This window comes from Brassica napus, chromosome C8, assembly GCF_020379485.1.
Source record: "Brassica napus cultivar Da-Ae chromosome C8, Da-Ae, whole genome shotgun sequence".
NCBI classification, from domain to species: Eukaryota; Viridiplantae; Streptophyta; class Magnoliopsida; order Brassicales; family Brassicaceae; genus Brassica; species Brassica napus.
Genome location: NC_063451.1, coordinates 48,195,808 through 48,209,024, shown reverse-complemented (window position 1 = coordinate 48,209,024; position 13,217 = coordinate 48,195,808). Strand labels below are relative to the sequence as shown.

Below are 13,217 nucleotides of genomic sequence, written 5' to 3'. Positions count from 1 at the left end.
ATCTATGATTATAAAATAGAATAGAAGAAGAGAAGAAGATGAGACGATGAGTGCCGACGGTTTTTGAGGAAAAAACAATGCAATTGATCAAGCAGTGACAAAAAAATTAGGAGGCAGAGCAAGAGATACAATTTGTAAAAGAAGAGAAAGAGAAGTGTATCATACTATACTGTAATTTAAATATAGTATGGAACATATGACGCGAGATACTGTTCATCTTCCCCAATCCAATCATAGCATTATTCTTCATATTCGTAAAGATATTGATTCACATATTTACCTCATTGTCAATGAAATTGTTGCTTGACCTCATAATTCTAGTCCTTTATGCTATAAAATCATCTTGGAATTACCTTGATTTCTTGACGTGTGCTCTACAATCGCTCACGCCGCTTTGAAAATGGAAGATACTTTGTAGCCGTGACTTTGAAGAGCCAATTGATGTCGCTCTGAACAATCATTATTCGCCGGGTCAACCATTTTTCCTTCTAACGCACAATCGTTTTATTCACCTAGATTTTCTGTTTCGCATGCGAGAGGTTCGTAAGTAAACACACTTTCCAACTGTCAGATTAAAAAATGATTTTCAACCTTTCACGCGCAGATGAAAGATATTGTTGGAATATTTCATAAAATTATACAAAATATCATAGCATAAGTTGTAATGGTTATATATATAATCTTTTTTTGCTATGTACATGTCGCATATTTCCCCATAAAAAGGTCAACAAAGCTTTCAAATTTTAAAAAGAAAAGAACGCTTTAGTTTAAAAATTATATAAGGTTGATTTTCTAGATGAAATTAAAAACACTGGACTATATTTCGAAAGATTAATGAAAAGCTATGCATTTTATAAGAAAATGAATGACATAAATTGGATTCAAACTAAACTACCAATTTTTTTTAATAGATTTCAGTAACTCTGATTTTTCTTTTATTAAAAATTTGGATGATTTTTAGTTAGATGTTTTTTTTTGGATAAAATTATCCAATTTGTTTTTGTTTAATCAAATTATAGTAAAATTAATTTCCTGGAAAAAGACCACTAGATGTGTAGTAAGTAGCTCAACTTTCCCATTTATACCATAAACAAGGTTGACTACATTCTCTGGTTCAATTTAGTATGGAAGAATACCCAGTATGCTCTTATAGTATCTTTGACCTTTGCTGAATGGAAAAAAGGAAATAAATAAAAGAAAAAACTGTAATTTGACTTTTTTACCAAAACTAGTCACGTCTCTTCCTGTCCTAAAAATCAACTTTTAAACATCTGAAGCCAAAACAATCTCCACACATCTCAGCGCGGCCAACAGTTTTAAATCCCCGACCATCCGTTGCCAAAGGTTCTGTCTCCCACAACCCAAACCCTAACAAAACGCTCTCTTGCGCTCTCAGTGATCACTCTTGTCTCTCTGCACTGAGAGTTGCACCAGGATTCTCTCACTTTTGGTAAAGCCTCTCTTCTTCTCCTTAGCCTTAACCTTATCGCCCTCTCCTTTTTTTTTGTCATGGAGTGGTTCATAGATCTTAAGGAGTGTTTGATATTCTCTATGTGTGGTTGATGAGAAGTCATAAAATGATCAGACCTTATCCCAAAATTTAATCAATACCTTTCCATGCGGTTCGTCGTTGTAATTTTCAAACTTGGAGTGTTAGGAGAATGATATGAATTTATATTTCATCTTTTAGGGTTGCATGTTTGCCTTTTCAACTAGAATTCAATTATATCCTCTTTATAAATAAATGCCTGATACGGTTTATGCACACATGTACTTGTTAGCTTCTACGCGTGGACGACCAATTATTTAAACTTGTAACTGACTGTTTTGGTTAACAATGGTTTTTCAGTAGGAAGTGAAGGGAAAAGTACTCCTAGAGATGGATGCAAGAGAGGAAAACGAGGATCCAATGGAGATGCAAGATGACCAACAGATGGAAGAAAACAACAATCAAGATGAGGAGATGCAGGATGTTGATACAAGATCTGAAAGTTGTGTTTCTCTTTCTGATGATGAAGAACAATTGCTGATGGGACATGATGATGAGTTGGATCTTGAGGTTAGCAACATTGATATCTCTTGCTCATTTTTGTTGTCGTTGTAGTGGCAGCATGATCTAATATAATTCTCAATTATTAGTCTATTATCATGCAGAAACCTCTGAGCGAGGAAGAGATAGACGAGTTGATTTCAGAGCTTGTGGGAGTAGAGAGTAAGGTATATATTAATCTCTTCCTTTTGCATGAGATCTTGATATGCCAATTTTAGTCTCCAGCTCTTAAACTCACTCTCAATGATTGGTCTTCAGGCGGCAGAAGCTCAAAAAGCAATTGAAGAGGAGTCTCTTGCTAAAGTAGAGGGTGAGGTTAGGGAGAAACTAGCACGCACACTCCGTGGTGTTGAGGTTAACTTATCTTTTTTTATTTTTATTACCATCATAGGCTCATAGCTTCAAGTTCCTTTGTTCTCTTCTATGAAACATCTTTGAACGTGCATGTTTTTAGCTGGATAAATCTGTATCAGCTGAAATGACGACTTTTAAAGACGTATGGGAGGAAACTCTTGATAATCTTGAAGTTGAAAGTGCAAACTTGTTGGTATGGTTCCTCTATTTTTCACAAAATTTAACAATAAGGTTTATTTATCATTCAAAAAAAAAACTTACAAATTGCTTTTTTTTAAAGAACTTACAAATTTATTTTCTCCCTTTTTCTTTCTCAAAGGAACAACTTGATGGTGCTGGAGTCGAACTTCCAAAGTTGTACAAAATGATTGAAAGTCAAGCCCCTAGTCGTTGCCACACAGAATTTTGGAAAAAAAGAACCCACTGGGTTGGGACTCAGGTAACAGAAGAAACAGTGGAATCATTGGCAAACGCAGAGACTTTTCTTCACACACACCGTCCTGTCCGAAAGTAGGTTTTGTTTTGTTTTGTTTTGTTTATCTTCAACTTTTAGTAATGCAACTGGATGGTATATATATCTAAACATATTCTGGTGTAGACGACATGGGATACTTTTGGAGGAGGGAGCTAGTGGGTTTCTGGAGAAAAAGTTTGCTGATGATGGTGTTAAAGAATCTCTAGCTGGACCATCTGAACTTGACTGGTCATCTCTCAACAAAGTTTTTACGGAAAAAAAAGATGAGGCTGTCTCCTTTGGTAGTAAGAATTGGGCTTCTGTTTACTCGGCAAGCACTCCACAACAAGCTGCAGCCATGGGATTCGAGTTTCCAGGAGTCAATGAGGTTAAATTTTCATCTATATATGCTTTTATTTTTCTTGATATATAGTCCTGATGCTGATGATGATTTTGAGTATAATTCATCTGCTGAATTTTCTTCGCTCCAAGTAAAAAAAGCGTTAAGCATGACGTCTCAGACCTACTTGCCATAATAATTTTATGAAATTTTTATGGTCCATTGTTGTACCCTGATCAGGATAGGAAACACAACTTACACTATAATGTAGGTTTTTAATTATTAAGATAAAAACAGTAAGCCAACTTGATGTCAAATAATTATCAGGGAAAAGCATTAAGCCAAGTTCATTCATAAAAAAAAAAAAAAAAAAAAAAAGTTCATTCATATATATGATGCAAGACATTATTTACAACCTTGGGAGGCAAGTTATCTTTGAAGATCTCATGTTGGAGATTTTAAAATATCGGACTTGATAATCCTATATCATAGCCATACTAGAATGATTTTCACAGTATTTTTTTTTTTCAGGTGGAGGAAATTGAAGAGATTGATGCAGTCTTGGAAGGTACCTTTTTTGCTGATGCAATGGAAAACGAAAGAGAGCTTGCCCTAGCTGAAGAACAAAAGAAAAACTATAAAAGGGTAATTATCTTCCGACCTTACTTCTTTGATATATGTGAATAAGCATTCTACTTTTGGAAGTATTACCTTTTCTGGCGGCTTCTTAATATGACATTAAATCACCAACAGGTCAGAGAGGATGATGATATAAATATTGATCGTCAACTTCGACTTCATTTGAATCGGAAGAGACGCAAGACAAGATCTAAACAGGTCTGTTTTGCATATCATTTTCTTCTTCTGGTAGTATAGTGTAGCCAGGGGCGGATGTTGTTGGTTACCAACGGGGTCACGTGCCCCCAGTTCATTTGTTATTTTCCGTAACTAATCTTGTGAGAATGGTTTCTAACTCATTCAAATCCTGTTTTAGTGCCCCCAACTAGTTCAAATTTTATGATGGTGTCCCCAGCTATAAACTCTCCTAGATCCGCCACTGAGTGTAGCATATGTTTTATTGAAAACTTCTTGGGGTTACAATTTAGGTAGCGTCACCCGTTATCTGTAGGGGATAATGAAAATATAAGTCTTAATTAGTTAGTGAGCCTGGTTTTCGAGAATTAGTCTCATATTGTTTGTGTTTTGCGGTAACTTTTGTCTAGTTAATATTATGCTGACTTTCATGTAATATAAGATATAAATTTACGGAGGAATATACCTTTTTAGGCTCACGTCGGAGTGTTCATATGATTTTATTTCAGGTTATCAGGCACGAGGCAGAGAATAGTGATGATGAGTCTGCGTGTTTGTATGAGAATAACACTGTCCCTAACCGAGCTAGCATTGTTGGTATTCCAGATGACGCTTCAAGTGATGAACATATAGACTGCAACATGGTTGTGGGAGGTAACTCTCATTTAGAGTTTTTCAGGCATATTAAGAAATCATTTAAAAATCTATTTTACCTTCTATTAATATACCAAATATTGGTTCTCTTTAATTAATATACTAATACAATGAAGATAAAACTATACTCTTATTTAAAATTCTGCAATGAAAATACAAAATGACGTTCTTTTTGAAACAAAAATAAAACACTTTTTATGACAGAGGGAGTATTAGATTTACATTTATAGCAAGTTCAAAACCTTTTGTATATAAATTAACAGTTTGTGTGTCATTGTTATTGTTTTGGATACTAACAGAGAAACAAAGAACTATGAGTGGTTTGCAAGACGAAGTAGATGGCTACCTCCATGAGGTAACTGTTATAGACTTCTCAGCTTCACTGTATTATTTGTCATGATTCTAATCATGTCTTTCCGCCAGGACTGGTGGGTGGACTCGCTTGACAAAACTAACTACAAGGACTCGGACTATAGTGGCAAAATGATCTTGCTGCTGGATATTTTAACCATGTGTGCTGATGTGGGTGATAAGGCCCTCGTGTTTAGCCAGAGTATCCCAACACTGGATCTCATAGAACTTTATCTTTCAAGGCTACCTCGTAATGGCAAACAAGGAAAGTTCTGGAAGAAGGGTAAAGACTGGTACAGGTTAGTATCTTGTTCTTTCATATTATAGCATCATGGCGTTGAACAGGACCTAACTTCTCTTGCATGGATGCAGAATTGATGGAAAAACCGTAAGCTCAGAACGCCAGAAGTTGGTTGATAGGTTCAATGAGCCTGAAAACAAAAGGGTGAAATGCACACTAATCTCAACCAGAGCTGAATCCCTTGGGATTAATCTTTATGCTGCTAACCGTGTGATCATAGTCGATGGTTCATGGAATCCAACTTATGATCTTCAAGCTATATATGGAGCTTGGAGGTATGGTCAGAAGAAGCCAGTATTTGCCTACAGGTTGATGGCACGTGGGACTATTGAAGAGAAGATATATAAACCGCAAGTGACTAAGGAGGGGCGTGCTGCAAGAGTTGTGGATAGACAACAAGTGCATAGGAACATCTCCAAAGAAGAGATGTTGCATCTTTTTGAATTTGACGAAGCTGAAGATAGTCAAAACACTTCACAGAAGGTTGGTTGCTGCTCAGACAAGATGATGGAGAACTTACTACAGAGACACAACCCCAAGTAAGTTTGCAAGACAAATCTGTCTTTGGTTTTCAACGCTACTTGTCCTTATGACTCTCACACTCTGTCCTTTATTTTACTATGAGTTGGATCTCTAGTTTACATGAGCATGAGACATTGCTAAAAGAAAATGAAGAGGAGAAACTGACAAAGGAAGAAAAAGACAAGGCCCGGGAAGTTTACAGGAGAGCGTTTGAGTGGGAAGGAGTTCAGCGTGTAGCTCCAGAGCTCCAAAAACCTTTGCCTTCACCACAAACAGTGCCCCCACGGCTCCCAAAGAGGTTCAACAGAAGTCGTTTTGTGATCCGCAACTGCACTAGAACGGCGCATCAGCGTACATTCATAGCCCAAGGAAGAAAAGTTGGTAGCAGCACGGTTTGTGGTGAGTGTGGGCTCGTCTTAACGTGGGAAGATGTTACTACACCTGCGCACAAAATAGATTACTTTTGAAACATTGCAAAAGAGCTTGAGTTTGCTTTTTGCTTATTTTAAGTTTGGAACTGAAACCAAGATAGAGTTTACTTGAACTCATGCTGAAACTTGTGTCTTATAAACCTAAAGTGATTTGAGAAGTTTTAAGAGTAACTAGCCTTGTGCATTCGGTTATTGGTTCGATTTTGGTTTGATTATTTCGGTTTTCGATTAGGTTTGGGTAAAAAATTGGAATCTGGCTAATACCTGAGGTAATTTTGGATCTCAATCGGTCCGGTTAGATTCTGAATTTTTAGTTTATTCGGGTTAAAGATTTAAAATATTTGGGGTTTTCGGATTAAATATCAGATTTTTCAAGTTTTGAATTTTTTTTTAATAGTTCGGATAATTTTAAATATTTCGATTAAAATTTTTTTTGGTAATTTATTTTCGGTATTTCAATTTATAAATAATATTTTAAAATTATTTGATTTTTTCAAATTAAATATAATTAATATTTATAAGTTTACAAACTATATTATAGTTAATACCTATTCGATATCGGTTTGGATAATCCAAATCCAAACCAAATCTCATTTTTGGGTTCCATTCTGGATAAATGCGCACAAGCCTAAGAGTAACCATCATTGCAAGGTTGTGCTTATCCCATTTTGAGTTTGCAAATCACTGTTCGAGATTTCGAATATACAACTTACATAACCATATAACTGACATAAAACTTGAAATCTGAGGCTGAAGATAATACAGTTAAGAGAAATAAACGCAAAAGAGTGACCAGAAACATAACAAGACACTGGAACATACTAAACTAGTGGAGACAAGACATAAGCTAATCTCTAATTCAAACCAGTTCAGACTTAACAAAACTTGTTTCCTGTACAACCAACAAAAGAACCTTGAACACATTTTCCCTACACTTCTCTCAAGAGTTTCCACTGCCTAAGCTTCTTCCGCAACTCACCAGCCTCACTCCCCATTCCCATCTCCTCCACACCTTTAACAATCGCTGTATATATCCTCTCATCCGGCTTACACCCACTCGTCAGCATGATCTCAACAACCTGCACCGCCATCTCCATCTCTCCCTTCTTGCACAGCCCCTGAACCACCAACCTATAAGTACTCCCTCTAATCCCATTCCCTCTATTACTCGTCTCCTTCAAAACCTGACTCGCTTCCTCAACCAAGTTCGCCCTGCAGAACCCGTAAATCAAAGACCGGCGCGTTATATCATCAGGACACACTCCAGCCTCCACCATCTGATTGTACAGCGCCAACGCTTTCTCCATCATACCCTTCCTAGCCAACCCATCGATCACGGAGTTGTAACTGATCAGCCCAGGAGAACAACACCTAGTCTTCCTCAGCAAACCAAGCAACACCATCGCCTCGTTGACCATTCCCTCTTTAGACATTGCTCCAAGAACCGTGTTGTAAGTGACGATGTCAGGCGAACATCCCTGCTCCAGCATCTGGTAGAAGAAATCGATCGCGCGGCTCAACATCCCCGCCTTGCACAAACCGTTGATCAAGATGTTGTAAGTGATAACCGTAGGAGAGTACGAAGTCTCGTACATTATGCTCAAGATCTCATCAACTTCGTCCCAGTACCCGTGCGAACAGAGCGAATGCAAGAGCGTGTTGTAAGTCACGGTGTTGAGTTCAGCTCCGTGAGACAAAATGTGTTTAATCACCAATGCAACATCCTCCAACGTCCCTCTCCTGCAGTTAAAGTTCACAAGAGAGTTATACGTTACAATATCAGGATAACAACCTTCAACCGCCATGTCCTCCAACACCTCCATAGCTCTACCGCTCCCGCAGTACCTACACACAAGCTCCACCAGCACAGTGAAGGTGATCATGTAAGGAGGACAACCGCTCCGTAACTGACGTTTCCAAAACTCAACCGCGTCCTCCGCGTTCCCGTTATCACACATGAACCGGATCAGTGTATTGTAAGTGATCACGTCCGGAGATGTCCCGCTCAGGCTCATGTCTTCTAAGAGGGCCAAAGCGGATCTCAGATCTCCTTTCTTGCAGAGGTTACCGATGACCATGTTGTAGGTGATGGTGTCCGGAACTCCACCGGACATCACCATGATTTTTAAAATGCACATTGCTTTGTCCGTTTGGTCGATTCTTGCTAGGCCGCGGACTAGGTTGGTGCAGGAAGGGAAGTGAGGGAGTTGGTTGTGACGAGCCATGACCTCGACGAGTTTGCAGGCGTCTGTTAGCTTCCCGTAGGTGCAGAGGCTGTGGAGGATGTCGTTGTTTGCGTCTTGCTTGTTCTCTGTGATTGGTCCATCTGATGAGAAAACCATCCTAGGTGGTTTCACTTTGTTGGTGGCGGCTCTATAGTGATCATCATCTACAGTAGGGTCAATGCAGAGACTGCTACTGTGCAAGGTAGTGTATCGTAGAACGGTTTCTTTCTGCACGGAACGGAAACGAGACGGGTTTGGAATGTGCAAGAAGTGGGCCTCGAGTAGGAGGTTTGATGACGTCATCTCTCGAAAATTTAGAACCTTTTTTTTGACAAAAAGCAGAGAACACTTTCTGTTAGAATCTCATAACCAAACTTGTGGAATCCAAAAAAAAAAAAAACAAGAAATTGGTATAAAATCATTAAACTAGAGATAGGTTTGAGCAGGTAGCAGTGGAGAAACTTGTTTTAAGATAACGAATCTGGAGAAATGGGGAAGAGTGTAAGAAACTCACTCACCGTTTGGTCTTCTTCTTCTTCTTCTTCGATTTTGGGAACAATGGCTGTGCGTGTTTTTTTTTTTGTGTTTCTGGGGGTTTGATATGATAAGTAGGGTTTATCCTTAATTTACAGAGTACACCCTCTATCTCTTTACAATTTTTGTTTTATTCCCATTATTTATGAAACATTCAACATTTACTACCATGTATCCCTTAATTTACAGAGTGCACCCTCTATCTCTCTATAATTTTTGTTTACTACTTTACTTCCCACTATTTATGAAATAAGAAACATTTACTACCATTTATCCTCTTTCTGATTCGGCTCCACACCACTTGAAAATTATTCTATTTCTCAAGTTATCTTCAAACGAGGTAACACATTTGTTTTTTCCCTCAAAAATTCTATCAGTTACTCTATTATTCCAGGCTTCCAGCTGTTTGGTTACTTCATAGTTGATACCAAAATTTTCCATTTTTCCATAAACAACTAATGGGGGGTAGGGTAACTCTCTTTCTTCTAGCTGTCTCTCGAAACAACAAAAGGAAAGGATAAAGAAAGAAAGAAGTTTTTTTTTTAAGATTTCCTGAGACCATTAGTTTTGGTTACTCAAGATATATAAAAACAGTGATAAAATGGAAGAAATGAGATTGACAAATTCAATTCAAATTTCATTGAGAGATCGATCGATCGATCAATCCTTGAAGTTTTCACTAAAAAGGAACTTGGACAAACAACATTCACCAGTTTAGTTTCGGCTTGGTTCCTGAATCATTTGCACTGCTTGCTGCCAAAACAAAACATCAATTCATATAAACATCAGTTTCTTAGAAAGTGTGTGTAGTTCAGACAAATATGATTATATTCTTACTTGAAAGCAAGACAATGTGTAGTGCACATCACTTGTAGTTATCTGGTGGTGTATAACCATTCTGATCCTGCAAACCGCATTCCGTGTAAACGTATTATATTTCTAAATTTTTAATAACTCTTTACTCTGCATGTAAACGCAACAATTAAGCTATGTTCATGTGAGACATACCGGGACGAGTTTTCCGGGATGACAAGAATGCCATACTCAGTTAAACTCTTGCGCAGCTTCTCAGCGGTAAGTTTTGATCCATCCTCCATATCCATGAAAATCTGAATTTCAGACAGCTAATCTTAAACAACATAGCAGTCTTGATAAACAAGTACAAGAGTTGTGACAATACGCACCATGTTGGTCTCCACGGCTGCAACGTTCACTCTAATCCCTTTCATTTGATTCAACCCTTCTGCAAAAACTTAAGTAACTGATTTTTCTATTTTTTGGCGGTTAATTACTAGTAGAGTGATTAGGAGTACGTACCAGCTAACAATTTTGTCTTCTTGTGGTCAAATTGTAACTTTGGGAGATTCTCTTGAAGTGCGACCAAAGCGGCTGCGCACAGGACGCCTATTTGTCTCATTCCTCCACCTAATGTTTTCCTTAACGTTTTCGCCTTTTCTATGAAACTCTGTGAACCAACGACTACAGATCCTATTGGAGCTCCAAGACCTTTAGAGAGACACACCTGAAGCAAGAGTGTACATGTGTGAATGAGTCTCCTTTATCTTTTAGCTAAACAATTCAAAGGTTAAAGAAGATAAAGATAGAAAAATATACCGAAACAGAGTCAGCAGCCTGTACTAGTCTATGGACTGGAACTCCAAGTGCCTAAAAAAAAAAGAAATTTAGTCTAGTGATTTGTATTAATGTCCTTATGTGTCACCAAGTTCAAACTTATGATAATGTATACCGTTAACATGGCCGGTTAGCATATGCAAGTGAAGTATTGACTTTATGCCCCCAATTTTTTTTAAACCATTTAGGTCTCCAAATTTATTAAAAAAACATTTTTATTAAAATGTTATCAAACTGCTTATGACTTCCAAAATCTTAAACCGGTCTTGTCTATTAACAAAAAAAATTGATTTTTTTGTGGTTTTAAAAAAAATGATATATTTTTTTCAAAAAAAAAAGAAATGATTGATATTACAATGGAAGCATTAAACAGGCGAGCTCCATCGATATGAAGCTTTAATTCATGTCTCTTGGCAATCTCTCCAACTTTATCTGTGTATTCCGCACTCAAACATCTCCCACCAGAGCTGCATCAAATCCTCATAAGAGACTAATAAATAAACGTGCATGCTGCTCTTGAGCAAGTGTGATTAACATGATCAAAAACTTACTTGGCGTGTGTGTTCTCCAAGCAAATCAACCTTGTTGATGGATAAAACGTGCTTCCTTTAGGATCTCTAATAGCTGCTTCTACAGCCCCCAAGTCCATTGTCCCGTCTTCTTCATTCTTGATTGTCTTGGGATGCACGCCTCCTATCGTTGATATACCTCCGTTCTCGTAGACATGGATGTGACAGTTGTCTCCAAGAATCACCTCGCTGCCTCTCACGTCGCAGTGAACCATAACGCATATGAGGTTCCCCATTGTACCAGATGGCACGAAGAGAGCCGCTTCTTTCCCCATCATCTTGGCTATCTCCTCTTCAAGATGTCGAGCCGTTGGGTCGTAGCCGAGGACGTCATCGTCTACTTCTGCGCTTCCCATTGCTTCGCGCATGGCATCAGTAGGTCTAGTCACGGTGTCTGACCGTAGATCCACAGTTCGCATCACCATTTTTATCTCAATCTACCTATATCACATTGTTTTATTTCTTTTTGGTTAGAAAGCCATAATAACAATGGTGAAGAGGAGGCACTAAACACTAAGAAACACCAACTCTAACGAGTGATGAGGCAAAAGAAAGTGATATAAACGAAAGAATTATTATAAATTAATTAATTAAAAGCCCTAACGTGTTGGATAAGGTAAGGATGGCTATGCATCAAACACTTCTAATTGTTTATAACTAATTTTAAGAATGTGTTTCAACACTTTGAAGTCAGGTCTGAGGGAAGAACCTTCACATTTGCACTACCAGTAATTGAACATTTTGAACTTGTCTTTGGGGACAGCACAATGACTCTCCTATTAAATTGCAAATTTTCTTCCGTACGAATCTCACAAAATTAAGTATTGTATAAATTGGTATGATAAGAATATTAGATGTCTCCTTCATCCTTAACATCATTAAAAGAAATTAAAGCTTATGTTCAGATTATTCTCCTCAACGTGTAGTATAATATTAACATTCATAAGGAATGTAAGAAATGAAAGAATATTAGAAGTGAGAATAATAATTTTGTTAAGATATGAAAATGATGATCATGCATCCAGATAATATATGCATATTATATAAAACTCCCTAAAGCAAGCCAAAGTATTAAAATATGTATGATTCAGTTTGTAATTAAAAACAGAGGTTTTGAAGAAATAAAATGATATTAAATTTTTAAATAACCAATACAAACAAAAGGTCTTGACTACCTAGGATGGGTAACTAATTAAAAATTGTTAAAGAAAGACGGAAAACATAAATAAATTTAAACAAAACCAGAGAGGAGAGTACCTGTGTAAATGAAGAAAGGATGAACTTGTTTCTGATTCCAACTTGAAGTTATTTAAATAACCTTGTTGTCACCTAACATCAATTTTAACACAATAATTAAAACATTAACTAACCAAACAAAACATCGTGAATCTAAGGTAAGTTTCAGATTTGTATGTTCTCTTTGTAATGGCAGAGAAAGAAGAGACAAGGATACAAACACATAATAATGATAGATCGGAAGAGGTAGTTCGAGTAGGTTTGATGCGAAGAAAGAGAGGGATGCATGAAGCTGGTCAGTGTGGTAAATAAACTAGGTTATAAGAGTGCCGCGTGGATAATTGACGTTGATATGATACCTACCTGACAACTAAAAGTAGGCCAAAGTTAGTAGCACCATTGACACCGAAACTTTAGAAAGAAAGACAACTACAAAAATGAAGAAACAAATTTAAATATATAGCAGACGACGAATCCTTTGTTTGGTTTTACTAAGAAAATGCAAAAAAAAAAAAAAAACATTAAAGAAAGTTAACGTTCACGAGAAAAGGATGAAGCTGTGTTCTATATTGGAAGCATGCGTACATACGTGTCCAATGCAAAACTGATTCACGAGATAGTCGTCGTATTACTACTACCCTCGGATGTATCGATGAACCAAAGTTATAGTATTCTCATTTTCAGTTTATCTAAGGCCGTCTCTTTTATATATTGTTGAATCTAACTATGGCTATAATGTTGTAATGATTTA

General features: G+C 37.2%; 3 protein-coding genes across 5 annotated transcripts; 1 reads left to right on the top strand and 2 right to left on the bottom strand.

Moving 5' to 3' along the window:
* The first annotated feature begins 974 nt into the window (after window positions 1–974).
* Window positions 975–6,426, top strand: LOC106373876 (protein CHROMATIN REMODELING 20-like). Its single transcript, XM_022708865.2, has 13 exons — window positions 975–2,059; window positions 2,155–2,217; window positions 2,309–2,404; window positions 2,505–2,597; window positions 2,724–2,914; window positions 3,003–3,246; window positions 3,730–3,843; window positions 3,952–4,035; window positions 4,521–4,665; window positions 4,965–5,020; window positions 5,089–5,315; window positions 5,389–5,856; window positions 5,943–6,426. Exons 1-13 carry the CDS (start codon window positions 1,880–1,882, stop codon window positions 6,304–6,306), a joined length of 2,325 nt encoding a protein of 774 aa, XP_022564586.2. The 5' UTR covers window positions 975–1,879; the 3' UTR covers window positions 6,307–6,426.
* A 538-nt stretch (window positions 6,427–6,964) lies between these two features.
* On the bottom strand, window positions 6,965–9,105 carry LOC106377027 (pentatricopeptide repeat-containing protein At1g08610-like). Of its 2 annotated transcripts, none has more exons than XM_013817175.3 (2): window positions 9,014–9,105; window positions 6,965–8,816 (listed from the first exon to the last, which is right to left on the bottom strand). In XM_013817175.3, the coding sequence occupies exon 2, from the start codon at window positions 8,796–8,798 to the stop codon at window positions 7,200–7,202; it is 1,599 nt and encodes a 532-aa protein (XP_013672629.2). In that variant the 5' UTR covers window positions 8,799–8,816; window positions 9,014–9,105; the 3' UTR covers window positions 6,965–7,199. The 2 variants fall into 2 exon arrangements, with proteins under 2 accessions (XP_013672629.2, XP_022563840.2); XM_022708119.2 differs by having other exon boundaries at window positions 9,010–9,072.
* A 440-nt stretch (window positions 9,106–9,545) lies between these two features.
* Window positions 9,546–12,937, bottom strand: LOC106377026 (low-specificity L-threonine aldolase 1). Of its 2 annotated transcripts, none has more exons than XM_013817172.3 (10): window positions 12,830–12,937; window positions 12,488–12,559; window positions 11,213–11,671; window positions 11,017–11,128; window positions 10,644–10,694; window positions 10,347–10,551; window positions 10,214–10,272; window positions 10,038–10,138; window positions 9,867–9,933; window positions 9,546–9,782 (listed from the first exon to the last, which is right to left on the bottom strand). In XM_013817172.3, exons 3-10 carry the CDS (start codon window positions 11,653–11,655, stop codon window positions 9,744–9,746), a joined length of 1,077 nt encoding a protein of 358 aa, XP_013672626.2. In that variant the 5' UTR covers window positions 11,656–11,671; window positions 12,488–12,559; window positions 12,830–12,937; the 3' UTR covers window positions 9,546–9,743. The 2 variants fall into 2 exon arrangements, with proteins under 2 accessions (XP_013672626.2, XP_013672627.2); XM_013817173.2 differs by lacking the exon at window positions 12,830–12,937 and adding an exon at window positions 12,688–12,737.
* Between the last annotated feature and the right edge of the window lie 280 nt (window positions 12,938–13,217).

Bases quoted from the DNA above. Each gene is read 5' to 3' on its own strand.
- LOC106377026 (XM_013817172.3), bottom strand. From the start codon at position 11,655: ATGGTGATGCGAACTGTGGATCTACGGTCAGACACCGTGACTAGACCT. The intron at 10,552-10,643 runs GTATATTTTTCT...CTCTTGCTTCAG, and splicing joins AGGCTGCTGACTCTGTTTCG to GTGTGTCTCTCTAAAGGTCT. The intron at 9,783-9,866 runs GTAAGAATATAA...TTGTTTTGGCAG, and splicing joins ACACATTGTCTTGCTTTCAA to CAAGCAGTGCAAATGATTCA.
- LOC106377027 (XM_013817175.3), bottom strand. From the start codon at position 8,798: ATGACGTCATCAAACCTCCTACTCGAGGCCCACTTCTTGCACATTCCA.
- LOC106373876 (XM_022708865.2), top strand. From the start codon at position 1,880: ATGGATGCAAGAGAGGAAAACGAGGATCCAATGGAGATGCAAGATGAC. The intron at 2,598-2,723 runs GTATGGTTCCTC...TCTTTCTCAAAG, and splicing joins TTGAAAGTGCAAACTTGTTG to GAACAACTTGATGGTGCTGG. The intron at 5,021-5,088 runs GTAACTGTTATA...TCTTTCCGCCAG, and splicing joins TAGATGGCTACCTCCATGAG to GACTGGTGGGTGGACTCGCT.